Source organism: Zingiber officinale, chromosome 9B (assembly GCF_018446385.1).
Source record: "Zingiber officinale cultivar Zhangliang chromosome 9B, Zo_v1.1, whole genome shotgun sequence".
NCBI classification, from domain to species: Eukaryota; Viridiplantae; Streptophyta; class Magnoliopsida; order Zingiberales; family Zingiberaceae; genus Zingiber; species Zingiber officinale.
Genome location: NC_056003.1, coordinates 10615604 through 10629087, shown reverse-complemented (window position 1 = coordinate 10629087; position 13484 = coordinate 10615604). Strand labels below are relative to the sequence as shown.

General features: G+C 35.5%; 2 protein-coding genes and 1 long non-coding RNA gene across 5 annotated transcripts; 2 read left to right on the top strand and 1 right to left on the bottom strand.

Annotated features, from left to right (window-relative positions):
- Positions 1-364: 364 nt before the first annotated feature.
- On the bottom strand, positions 365-5133 carry LOC122023481. 2 transcript variants are annotated; one of them, XM_042581605.1, is made up of 4 exons: positions 4984-5133; positions 4006-4088; positions 3807-3936; positions 365-553 (listed from the first exon to the last, which is right to left on the bottom strand). In XM_042581605.1, exons 1-3 carry the CDS (start codon positions 5057-5059, stop codon positions 3847-3849), a joined length of 249 nt encoding a protein of 82 aa, XP_042437539.1. In that variant the 5' UTR covers positions 5060-5133; the 3' UTR covers positions 365-553; positions 3807-3846. The 2 variants fall into 2 exon arrangements, with proteins under 2 accessions (XP_042437539.1, XP_042437538.1); XM_042581604.1 differs by having other exon boundaries at positions 3807-4088.
- A 176-nt stretch (positions 5134-5309) lies between these two features.
- Positions 5310-11110, top strand: LOC122023480 (peptidyl-prolyl cis-trans isomerase FKBP42-like). 2 transcript variants are annotated; one of them, XR_006123154.1, is made up of 7 exons: positions 5310-5537; positions 5971-6156; positions 7629-7718; positions 8812-8996; positions 9165-9287; positions 9371-10255; positions 10504-10697. XR_006123154.1 is itself a non-coding variant. In XM_042581603.1 (7 exons), the coding sequence occupies exons 1-7, from the start codon at positions 5459-5461 to the stop codon at positions 11010-11012; spliced, it is 1143 nt and encodes a 380-aa protein (XP_042437537.1). In that variant the 5' UTR covers positions 5316-5458; the 3' UTR covers positions 11013-11110. The 2 variants fall into 2 exon arrangements, 1 of the variants encoding a protein (XP_042437537.1); XM_042581603.1 differs by having other exon boundaries at positions 5316-5537; positions 9371-9523; positions 10686-11110.
- Positions 11111-11489: 379 nt separating this feature from the next.
- On the top strand, positions 11490-12957 carry LOC122023483. The gene is made up of 2 exons (XR_006123155.1): positions 11490-12449; positions 12563-12957. It is a non-coding gene; the product is annotated as an uncharacterized LOC122023483 (long non-coding RNA).
- The last annotated feature ends 527 nt before the right edge of the window (positions 12958-13484 follow it).

The following is a 13484-nucleotide window of genomic DNA, read 5'->3' as shown; positions in this document are numbered from 1 at the left end:
GAGCGCATTTATTTTATAATAGCCATTACACGAGTATATTGATTTCACTTTATCACGAAGGATTTTCTCATTGGATTTAATAAACGGACATTGCACGTTAATAATAACAAACTGAATTTTGGAACTAGATATTGTAATCTCAACGATTCTATTCCACGACCACACACGACATAAAATTATATTCTTGAATAAGTAGAACAGATGACATAATTTCTCCGGTATCCATGCAACCAGACTTTCCTCATTTTCATAGATCTCGATGTGCTTGGCTTCTAAACTGCATTTAACAAAGAAAAACTCTACTAGAAATGCTAAGAAATTTGTTTCACATTTTCTGCAGAGTGGCAAATGATGATCGAATATGTGAAGGAAAAAAAATTGATAAATGATTTGTACACTACCCAAATCCTTTACTTCGGCAAGGAAACAGAAATATGAGTCTGTTAACACTAACCACAAACTTCTTTTGATAGAATACACTAATTACAGTTTTCGATCAAGGTACAGCTGTCTTACATTCGTAGAACCTTCAGGTGCCCAACTCTCATCTAGCCTGCAATGCAAGACAGAACATGAATATACCTCCTGAGATTTAACTACCATTCCAGAAACGAAAGGAGGTGATAGATGCAATGAAAATCTCATGTACTCCAAGCCTTGCATTCATTAACAAGGAAATAAATTCATTTTGTTACAGTCCTCAGAGAAAGCATGTCAATGCTTAGTAATAACTAATACGTCTACTAGTCAACACAAAAAGCATGTTACCAAGAAAGATAAGCAGTAAAAAAACAAACTTTGATGCATTCCTTGGCACATGATCCAATTGACAACTCTTCTCATAATGAACGCACAGTTTGCCCATTCTGCCATGTATCTCCAGCACAAACTGGCCAGGAAAGGATGGTAAAGCATCCGAGCAGCATTGTAACCTAGTATTGATTGAGGAACCTATACCATAGTTAAAAACATGGTTTACAATCATGTTATAAACCAGGGTTTTGATGCCAAAACTAAACAGTTTTGGAATCACGTTGGAGTGCCAACACATTATGCCGCTGGAAAATCACATATGGAGGAAGGGGATGAAGGAAAAAAACAGGAAAATAATAATAAGAAGAAGAAGAGACAACTACAGTTTTGGAGCTATCTTATGGTTTTGTTCCTTAGTTGACAGAAGTTTGGTGCTTCAGCCTTGTAGAGTTATTTGTGATTTGAAGACAATACTTGTTGAGCTTGTGTGGTCCTCACAGAGTTGTCCACAAAGCAGTTAATCCAAGCAAAGCTGTTGCACAAGTTGTGCAATATTTGCAAAATTGTTTCACGAGTCGTCATGATCCGTGGCAGAGTCATTGTGGAGCTTGAAGAAGCTGCTTCACTAGGATGTTTGCAAGTTGTGTAGAGTTGTTCTAAGTTATTGTAGATGATAAGTTGTTCTCAGCCCTCTCACTCACAAAAGAATCCATTTTACTACTTTTTAAACTTCTATTTGTTTAATTTAAAAATAAGAATAGAGAAACAAAAAAAATTGAATTAGAATTTTGAAGGATAAGATTTAAAAATAACTGATGTTACTTGAATTTATCTTACGTGTGCCAAAGTGTACTAAATAATGGCACGGTATAGTACTCAATAAAATTAGCACAGGGTGACAAAGTGAGATTACTCATATCCTTAATCATTTCAATATACAATATGTTAATGTCTTTCTTTTATAAAATTCTCCATATAGTTTCCTTTAGGACTCTATCATACGCTTTTTTTAGGTCAAAAAATATCATGTGTAAATTTTGCTTGTGTTCTCAATAATTTTCAATTAATTGCTTGAGAAAATATATAACTTCTATTATTGACCTTCCAAGTATGAATTTAAATTGATTTTCGATCACTATACTCTTCTTCCTTAGTCTTTTTTTTATTACTCTTTTCTAAGGTTTTATTGTATGATTAAATAACTTAATACCCCTATAATTCGTACAATTTTATACGTCTCCTTTAATTTTTATATAAGGGAACTAGAAAACTTACCCTATCAAATATTTTTTCATTGTCAATATCAAGTTAAATAACTTTGTAAGTCAATACTTTGCTTCCCTAAGTACTTCTATACTTTATCGAAATATCATCCGACCCAACTACTTTTTCATTTTCCATCCGATTTTAAGCCTCTTCTACTTTTGAAGTTTGCATTTTACAACAAAAATTTAAATTTGTATACTTTTTTAACCTACTTAAATTACCTAAGTTAAGTTGATCACCTAAATCTTCCTTCAAAAATTGATGAAAATACCTCTTCTATCGCTCTTTTATTTCCTCATCATTTACTTAATACCTTATATTACATTCATCTTTAATGCATCTTATTTAGATAAGATTTCTTATCTTTCTCTCTCTCGTTTTAGTTATTCTATAAACGTCCCTTTTCCCTTTTGTACCCCGTTGTCAATATAAACATTCTAAAATTTCATTCTCAGCTTCACTCACCGCTTTCTTTGCCTCTTTCTTGAGTACTGCATACGTTTTAAAATTTTCCTCATGCATACTTTTTAATTTAGAGGTTGTTCATTTTTCCTTCATTTTCTCTTATACTTTATTCTTTACTTGGTGGTGGATGTCCTTTTGATAGATCGAGTACACTCTTGGTTCCCTTTTCCCCTTTTGTATCTGATTGTCAATATAAACATTCTAAAATTTCATTCTCGGCTTCACTCACCACTTTCTTGGCCTCTTTCTTTACTACTGCATACTTTTTAAAATTTTCCTCGTGCTTACAAGTGTATAATAACTTATAGGTTGTTTATTTTTCCTTCACTTTCTCTTATATTTTCTCGTTCCACTACCAAGATTATTTACTTATGGTTGACGTCTTTTTGACTCATCGAGTACACTCTTGTCTCGTGGCTATCATTTTCAACTTTAATGTCATCTTATCCAATGTCGTATTTGAGTTGCTATGTATTTCTCCTAATATTTGTACTCCTATCCTTTCTTTAAATATGCTTTGTTTTCCATACTTTAACTTCTATCACTTGTTCTAGGAATTGTATATTTTCCTTCTATTGATACTTGAGGATCTTGCACCTCTAACATGTAAAATTGAACAATATTCATTAGTGTGTACTGTGTTGGATGAGTGTGGAGATTCAAGTTTGCTTTATGCAAAATATTAAGGTGCGTTTGGTTTACGCATTTTTCATTTTCATTTTTTGAAAAACGCATGTTTCTGAAAAATAGTATTTGATTTGCATTTTCCATGTCTATTTTCTAAAAAAAATAGATAGCATTTTCTAAAAAAATAGAGAATGTCTAAAAGTCATTTTCTATTTTTTAGAAAACGCGCATTTTTTAGAAAATAAAAATGAAAAACGCGCAAACCAAACACATCCTAATGCTTTTGGCTTAAGAGAGAGATAAAGCAAAATGCAAATTCCTCTACAATATTGCATAGAAAATCTATAAAAGTATTATGGCATCTGTTGAGATGCCACTATGTATGCCTTATTTATTTCTCTTCAAACTGAAGCACCATTATCTTGCATTCTTCAACAGAGAGCATCATCTCAGACCCAATTCATTAATCTCTGCAGTACCAAGATTGTACAAAACTAGAGACTAATTTCTTATTCAATTTACATCCTCTGCAACAAGGGTTGTCAGAATAAATTGTATATAAGCTATCACTGTTTTTCAAATTCATGAGAATTGTTTTTAATATCTTAAATACCAGAGGTGTTATCAATAAATAAAGAGTAAGACTAGTATTATCCTCAAAAGTTAATCTTTTTGAAAATATGAACATCCAGTACCTCAGAAAGAAGAGTCACACTGTCAAGTGGAAACAAAATTTCAATCCCGAAGACCAAGTTCAACTTCAAGCTCATTATCCTCTTCAAACAGCTTCAACAAGCGAGCATGTTGCTCCTCCCTCTTTCTCTTCTGCCACATCTTGAATAAGAAAAAGGACAGTACTAAAAGAATAGCAACTCCAACGCATGCAAGGAGAACCTTGAGCCCAGTTTTGTGACCAGAACTAGAGTGATTGCTAGCTGTTGTTGAATCCTTAGAAGGTGATGGATTCTCAGATAAACCTACGAAGAACGAACTACTATTCAGAATGAAAAACATTGGTAATGAGATAAACAGGAATATCATATAGCCGATAACTATATTATACATACTTGAAATACCTCACTTATCAAAAATAAGTCATAAGGAAGTCAATCAAGTGTGACAAATGAAATAACTCAATAAAGTTTCCAGATATCAAATAGCTCAAAAGTCTCTAGGAATGAAATAACAAAATAAAGTTTCCAGATTTTTCACCTAATTTTGAAACTTTGTTGATGACATACAAGATAAATATCATCACCAAATGAAATTATGAAAATACTTAATCCAACAAATAGAAGTTCTCAACATTCAGGAATTAGAAAGTCCACAGTAATCTCCTACACCAGATTTTTCTTTCATTATTAAAAAGGAGAATTTTTCTCAATCTGAATACAAAGCAGCCGTCAAGAAATTTCTCCCTCCATACGCTCGGATCTTATAGAAAAAGATAGTTGTTCATAGATTTGTCTAACCAAGAACAACTAACCGAACTAATCTTTTAGCCCTCGAAGAATCAAATGAAAAACCTCACTGCTAACCTTAGTAACGAAGATAACCCATGAATCATGAACGGAAACTTGAAATTCCAGAAAAATTCTAAGTAAGAGAAACAGATCCAGTTCTACCAAAAAGATCTCGTTTTATTCCATCAACCTGGCACAAAACACACCGAGATCAAGAACCATAAATCGAGGTTCGTTCGAGCCAAAATCAACTGAATGTCACAAACCGATCACCGGTCAGATCTAGGGCGAACGAAATCGAGGGAGACCAGCACAATGGCGGATACAAAAAGGATCACATCTTGCACTAAAATAACGGGTTGACAGGCATCAAAAGAAGGAAATATTTGGGTGTTGCGAAGAACTGTACCCGTAATTAGATTCAGAGAGACGGAGAGAAGGAGGAGTAGCAGCCGCGCAGATCTCCCGCTTCCGTCTCCAGTCATCTCTCTGCCCCTGACACAGTCGCTGCGTGCTGTTCTTTGTTAGAATAAAATGCAGCTATCCCAAGTTAAAATATCATTGGGCCAATGATAAAAAGGTTGGGCCGGTTACTAACAAGCTTACTTTCAGACCAATTCACCATAAAATTTTTAAAATAGAAAAAATAAAAATAAAAATAAAAATAATAAAAAAAACATAAAAAAGTATATATAAAAAAACATAGACATAGAACTCGACTTCTCTCCGCTCGTCCAACCAGAATTTAAGTCGATCTGATGCGAAGAAGCTTCTGGAAAGTGAGTATTCCATTCCTATAATTTCCTCTTGATGTCCGAGTCTCCGCACTGGTTCCGCATTCGCCGCCCCTTCCCTTCCAGATCCCCCCGGCCTCCGCCCGCTAGATGGCTTCTTCCACCCCCGCCTCTCCTCCGCCGCCAGAGTCTCCTGCCGTCGTCGACCGGGGAGCGCCGACGTCTCCAGGTAATTCCTCTTTCTCTCGGTTTGAACATGTTATGTTTCTGGAGGTAGTTGTAGGCATTTAGGGTTGGTCGCGGCTCTGTGAACTTATTCTTACTATTGGTTTACTTAAAGAGAGGAGTTTGTGTTGAATGAGAAAACCTTTTTCGAGATAAATGAGGGAAAATTATCACTGCGAGAGGGTTAGGTGGATCGAGAAGTCGTTGGTAGCTGGCGAGACACTATGTGTGCTATATCTGTCATTTTGATTTCGCATTAGAAAAGTACGATCCTTTTATCGATTATCAGCTGCAAGCCATCTGGACTGATAATATCTATAGCATTGTTGTTTGATATTCCTATTAGTCTATCTGAAATCTTAGAGAGTCTTTTTTTTCCCAGCCCGTTTGAATTTTTTTTATCAACTAATTTTTCCGATGTTTTATTAATTTGGTAGGCTCTGATGCTGATGACAATGACGTTGTCACCGAAGCTGCAGCATTTGTGCATAACGAACCTCTGCAAGATGATATTGATATTCCAAAAGTTCAATCAGATATGGATATCCTTCATGAGAATGTCAAGAAGCAAATTATTAAGGAAGGCCATGGTGGAAAGCCACCAAAGCTGTCGACTTGCTTCTGTATGTGTGAATTGTTATTTTGTCTCTAGGTTTATGTCTGCGATGAAGCAAACTTTGTCATCGTAATCAAAATGATTAATTTTACAAAAGCAAGATCATATGATTATATGCATGTATACAAAGTTCAATATCCAATTACCTTAGAATAACGAAGATTTAATTTTTAAAAACAAACCATTGAACAATTACAAGTTCTTTTATGTCTAATTGGAAGTGTTTCGCTTCAAGTGGTGGCTAGGGCTAGGGGTAGGGGTGGTTCTCATATTGGAGGAGAATCAAATCACAGGGTGTATTTCTAGGGAATGGGAGAAGGTTTTTGTGAGTTCGTGTGTGGTGGTTTGGGTAGACATGGGTTTAAGCAGGCCCTCTACAAGGGCCATAGGCAGGTGCTATGGCAACATAGTGTATTGTGAACACCTTTACTAGGGAGAAAAGGAAATGGCTTTGGTGGTGGCTTGGGTTTTCTAGGGAGGAAAAACATGGGCGGTGGTGGCTTGGGTTTTCAGAGGAAAAACATGGGCTGGTGAGGAGTTATAGGTAGCATACCAAAGAGATCCAACCACATTTGGCTCCGATACCACTTAATGTAGCATGAGAATAAACAATAGAAATAAGCATTTCACCCAGAGAGTGAAACATGCATGGAGAATTTAAAATTTCATTAACTAGAATATCAATTAATAATAGAGGATTTGTTCCCTTTTAAGGGCCTCAACATTGATCTATTCTCGCAAGTTAGACAAGAAATAGTCTATCCCTTGGTTACTTGGTAAATAAATAACTAATTCCTAAATAGTGTATCCTACTAAAATAAAATATAAGTTTTTCTATCTTGTCTTACTTGAAAATAAAAACTAACATTTCTTAGAAACTTGTGAAGTCTAAACTTCCTATTTGAAAATTTAAAATTTAAAATCTCCTGAAGTTTGATACACATCATTTCTCTGAGCATGAAATACTACCTATGGTGCTCAGGTGCTATTATGAAGCACAAATTAAGTTATGGTGCAGTGGCTCAAGTGTAAAAGTTTTGTGATCATTACTTACAGTTGAAACTAGAATTACCATCAGAATTTAGTGGTTCATTCATTTTTAGTCTTTGGCTTGTTATGGCCTATGAGGACAAACAACCCCCGAGAAACCATTTAGGGAATCTAAAATCAGACATATTTTAAAATCTTAGTTTGTTAGTAGCCTTTATGTGATTCCAGCAGACAATAAGAGAGAATCTTAGTAACTTAGTAGTCTTTATGTGATTAAAGCAGACACATAGAGAGTATTGTTCATGTACATGTTATCTATCCTATGCTTCACAACCTATATCTATATGCCATTAAGCCTTAAATTCTCTCACAAAGTACTATGCTAATGTTTCTTGTTTATTGCAATTGATTCTTTATTTTATGGCTGGTATGACTTCTGAAGACGTATGACCCAGACATTTAGTTCATTGATGACTTCTCATTATGCAGTTCATTATAAAGCATGGGCTAAAAGCACTTCACACAAGTTTGAAGATACATGGCAAGAGCAGAGGCCTACAGAAATCATATTGGGGAAAGGTACTCCTCATGTTTAGTCCTTGTAGGATTTTCTAGTCATTGAAAGTAAGATACTGTTTAAGCTCTTTATTTCATGTAGAATATTAATGGAAAACATATTCAAGGAAAGTAGCTGATTTTCCTGTATGTGACTATACCTAAATCAAAAATAGTCTAGTGTTTGCTTGCCTATATGGATAAAATCTACAAACCAAAAACTCATCATATTTTTTATATTTATAATTTATTTCTTCAAATATTTTCATCATATATTGGTTCTTAATACCATTTTGTTCTTAAATGTACTTCTTAGAATTATTGTTTAAGTTATTTTACAATTTTATTGTATTTATTATTATGCTTTTTATTAAGAAGTATCTATATTTTCTACCATTTTTTATTTTTCTTTTTGTTATGGATAATATAAATATCATTGTCTTTATTATATTATATGTTTCAATATAAATACTTATTATTTTACTATTTGTTATATAAGGTGCCTGATATATATATATGTAATATACTATTTAATGCTTCCATTATTATTTGATTTTTTTTTAGGGTTTAGGGTTTTTAATATTTTATTGTTACATTTGAGAATGTGATTTTCACTTCATTTCCTCTCAAATAATGAAAAACTATTCACATACATGCAGCAAAAGAATATTGTTTCATTGTTTAATGAAATTGAAGTCCAAAATCAGATACTATTTTAAAAATAAAAAAATGGGTCACCAGCATTGCATTTGGCGAAGACCAAATGTTGCTTGAATATAGTGTGTTCTGTCATACAATTGTTGTCTAGCCTCAAAGCAAGGTGCTATTGTCATGTATGGATCTTTGCAAAATAAATTCCAAGACGGTATTGTGCCCATTGTTCTGAAGCATTGAGTGACAAACAAAATATCATTGGCATCTGTTGTTTTTATTCTTTTTAAGGTTATAATGCTGTATTTAGTTCCATGGATCTTTTGTTCCAACACAAAAAATGATTATGAGGCACACTTCTATGAAATCTAATTTTGATTATATTCCATCATTAACCAGTAGACATTTCCTACAGAGCTTTGGTAGTTTGTTTGTTCATTGAGTGTTCTTGACTTATGATACACAGAAAAGAAAGAAATGGCTGGTTTAGCCATTGGTATTGCTAGCATGAAGAGCGGAGAACGGGCACTACTGCATGTAGGTTGGGAACTAGGCTACGGCAAAGAGGGAAGTTTTTCATTCCCAAATGTACCTCCTATGGCAGACCTTATCTATGAGGTTGAACTTATTGGCTTTGATGAGGCAAAAGAAGTGAGTTACCTATCTTTTTTTTTCATTCTTTTTGTATACCATACTATCACCTCACATTAGTATTTGAAATTGAATAGTTAGTATCTCCAAAATTCTTAATTAACTTCATAACTCAGTTGATATAATTGCCTTATCTTAATGTTTTGGTGTATAAATTCTATTCTGCAGGGAAAAGCCCGAAGTGACATGACAGTGGAGGAGAGGATTGAAGCTGCTGAAAGAAGGAAGGTGGAAGGGAATGATTACTTCAAGGAAGAAAATCTTGAGGAAGCAATGCAACAATATGAAATGGTCAGTTCTGTTACAAGTCAATCCTTGTTAATTGCATTAAGTTAGTTTCTTCATTAGATTTATATGTAGCTTGTGCTTGTCAGGCAATAGCTTATATGGGAGATGATTTTATGTTCCAACTGTTTGGAAAGTATAGGGACATGGCCTTGGCTGTAAAGAACCCATGCCATCTAAACATGGCTGCATGCCTAATCAAACTTAAACGTTACCAGGAAGCTATTGGTCACTGCACCATTGTGAGTGCATTCATAACTTTTCCAGTATTTCTCAAGATGTTGTCTGTTCAATTATGTATTATTTTTGTGCATTATCTACTTAAGCATTCCTTTCTAAATTTCCTTAATCTCCCAGATCATATAAACAGAAAGGGTGAGTTTTATATGTACAAAAGAAATAAATCATCAAGATCCATACACTTATTGATCAAAGTACTAGGCTCCTAGCACTTTTATTTTTAGGTATGAATTTTTTATATGACTTGAACTCAGAGACATATTAGGTTGCTGTTTGTAACAAAATACACATAGCAGTTACATTACCAGGGGATTAAGCTTGTTAATTGTAAGCGCTTTGTATGATGCTCGTAGAGTTGAAACTGTTTTGCTGTGATATGTTTAAACTGATAGATGATTATTTGGCGGGCTTAAAAACTTTCATAGGTTAGTGTAAAGGAAGATACACCAGGCATCCATAGAAGCATCGGCCCATAGAAGTCACAATTTTACAATCGTATCTACTTAGCAAATAAAGAGCAAATCACAAGCAGGTAAGGGCTTGCACTTAATGTGCTCTATTTTTCAAGGAAAGAAGTGATCTTTTTTGGGGAGAGTATGAAATGTTACAGGTAAATAAAAAAGAAAAAGTATCTTGCCCATTCAGGTTTCCTGCCTTGCAAGAGACTATTCAAGCTAGCTAGTTCAACACAATTTCCTATAGGACAGTTGATATATTACATTAAACCATTAGCAAACACAAACAATGGCGTAGCCAGATTGAACAATTACCCTGGGCTAAAAATGTTGAACCCAGTAAAGCCCAGCCCAGCATAGCAAGGTTAAGGCCTAAAATTGCTGGGCATTGCTTACTAGGTGAGGCTAACCAAAGTTAAGACCTAAAATTGTTGGGCATTGCTTACTAGGTGAGGTTAAAATTGCCGGGCATTGCTAGGCTGCACTGGGCTAGAGCCCAGTAAAGCCCAGCCCTGGCTACGCCATTGAACACAAAAGTTTGTAGAAATGCATTTTTGATGGAAAAAAAGGAAATGTCTTGAGCAATAAAACCTCACTCTTTTGTGCACTAGCGGACATGGTTATTCCATTGAACCACTTCTGCTGGTTACTTTCATGATTTTCTCACATTCTATAAATGGAAAGTGATTTTCTACCTTTATATCTTAAGGTGTTGTCAGAAGATGAGAACAACGTGAAAGCTCTATTTAGACGAGGAAAGGCCAGGGCAGAACTTGGTCAGACTGATGCAGCAAAGGAGGACCTCGAGAAGGCAAGGAAACATGCCCCACAGGACAAGGCCATCATCCGAGAGCTTCACTTGCTAGATGAACATGACAAAGCTATTTATCAAAAGCAGAAAGAGATCTACAAAGGGATCTTTGGCCCCAGACCTGAACCCAAACCAAAGAGCTCAAATCGACTGGTCTTATTTTGGCAATGGCTTGTTTCTCTTATTTGTAACTTACTGAACTTCCGAAGGCGCAAGGAAGACTAAACCTGTTCAATATAGTTAATGTTGTGCTCCACTGTACTTCTGAACAATTTTTCTTGCAGACAATGGAAAAACAACGCTGTTGCTATTGGATGATCGAAGCATGGGTTTCTAGTGAAAATGCTAAATCTTATTGTCATTATGCAATTTTAGACCCGTATTAATTAGTAATGTACATTGGGTTATCACATTCTAAGAGAATAATTAACATCATGAAATATTTGTGGTTTTGGGGAGTCAATTTGTTTCAAGTAATTATCTATTATCTCATTATAAAGCTTTCATGCTTCACAGGAATGGCTTAGTATCTGAGTCCGCACCAGATCTTGTGTCTGAATCCTTTGTCAAATCCAATTTTTGAAGCTATGTCAAATCCTATATCTGAAGCTGTGCCTAAATTTGTGCATGGAAGTCCCTTGACAAGGCGTACATGAGAAAGAAGATGACTCTCTCCGAATTACTGTAAGTTCAAAATTCCAATCCAAAATCCAATCTAATTCTAACAATATCTACTTCGTTATAAGTTGAAATTGAATTTCATCGTTCTTGCTCATTGAGTGCACCAAGTGGATTGTGACCCATCATCAATTCACCCTTTCCCTTGCCAACTAGTTTAGTTGAATAGATTTGAAAGATTTTTCTCTTTTTAGTAGAAATTGTTTAAGTTGAAATTTTTTTCTCTTTTAGTTGAATATCTGAGCATGCTTAGGTCTAGATCAGACAAGGGCAAAACTATTTTAGCACAGGCGGCACAATGATTAAACCTTGTGCTTGCCCCTACCATGTCATGACCCTCCAAAAGAACAAAAGTTTCAACCTTACTACACGTAGCACGGCTCAACATTTTAAACCATACTATATAATGCTAGTGTAATTCAGAAACAGTCCACACAAGTATTTAATACGGGGCTTTATATATGTTATTCATAGTTCTACCATTCCCAGTGTATTTGGAAGGAACATCCTTCACACAGAAGGCCAGAAACATTTTGGCATTAACACTGACTGATGCCTCTATTCATCATCATCACATTCTTTCAATGTAAGTAAACTGAAAATCATCCATGTTCATGTCCTCAAAACCCTTGAAAGATGGCTTTAGCTTCTATTTATTTCATACTGTTTTTTTTTTTCATGAGATATGCCGTTCCTGAAAAATCAGAACGTTGTGCATGAATAAACTGGGAAATACAACTTAAATTATTGTTAATCACTTGTCGTCCTTGCATAACTGGAATTGGATGGACACTAACACAAACACCGGCAGCGCGAGCAACGACGCGGTGGCCATCACTGTCAGCGAGCTGCCGCTGCTCTGCCACAGTGCCCTGTCAGTGCCACAGATCACTGGCTGCATCTCAGCATTTACCTCAAGTGCCAAACAGTACTTGCAAGGACACGCCTCAAAAGACCTGGTGCTCTCCCCCTGAACACCTGCAGGTAGGGACCCTCCCCCATTCCGATCAAAATCTCTGATGGTGTAGCCTTTTTTTTATTTGGCCGTACCCGTGTCAGGCCTAATGATAATCGTTTCCCTGTTTCACTGATCACAGGCTTGTTACTACTATCTGATTTACGTCGACGTCGCAAAACAGGATCTTAATTCTCTCCGAATCTTTTTTTCCCCCACGACCGACTCAGCCTGAGGCGAGCCGTTCCACCAACCGCTCCTCTTTTTCTCGCCGTCGCCATCGCACCGAGCAGTCGCGGCGAAAAGGACCGGCGTGTGTATTTATGTGTGGTTCTGCGTGCTTCGACGGGTCAACAAAGGGAACTAAAACGTCGCACGGGCAGCTGTAGCCATCGGTGCGAAAAAGGCGAGTTCGACGTGAGGTTTGTTTGGTATCGCCCTTTCCTATTTCTTTTTTAACGTGAACGTCAGGAAGCTTCTTCATTCCTTCCCTCTTGTTTTGAAAAAAATTAAATTAAAGTTTATGCTTGTTTCAAATAAACTCCCATAACTATTTGAGAGTCAAGAGAATGTCTCGTGCCAAATTTGATCCTGTGGTGTTGGAATTTCTAACAGCTGTCTCTCGAAGGACATGTAATATTTTTTTGTTATTATTAAAATTGGATTGGATCGGACAGCTACGGACCAGTCGTTTTGATGAGACAGGTGGGTACAATAGCGTATTGTCCATCTAGAAGATCTAGATGATTAGGCAGAAGAATTAATTAATTTTCTCTATATTGGATTTGATGGCTATTTATTCGTATGCTTGTTGACAAAAAGGAAAGAATCTCTAAATTTGGATGATTGATCGTTATGCAATTTCAGAAATATATATATAGTTAAATTTGAAAATACATAATTGATAGTCTCATTTTTTTTTCAAAAAAGGTCAAGCTGAATTATGTTATTAAATTTTGTAATGATTAATTATAAAACTGGACACCAAATTAGACACGATAGTATTGAGAATTGAACGCCTTTAATTAGTATATGTAGGGTTACAACGAGATGTCATATCCCGA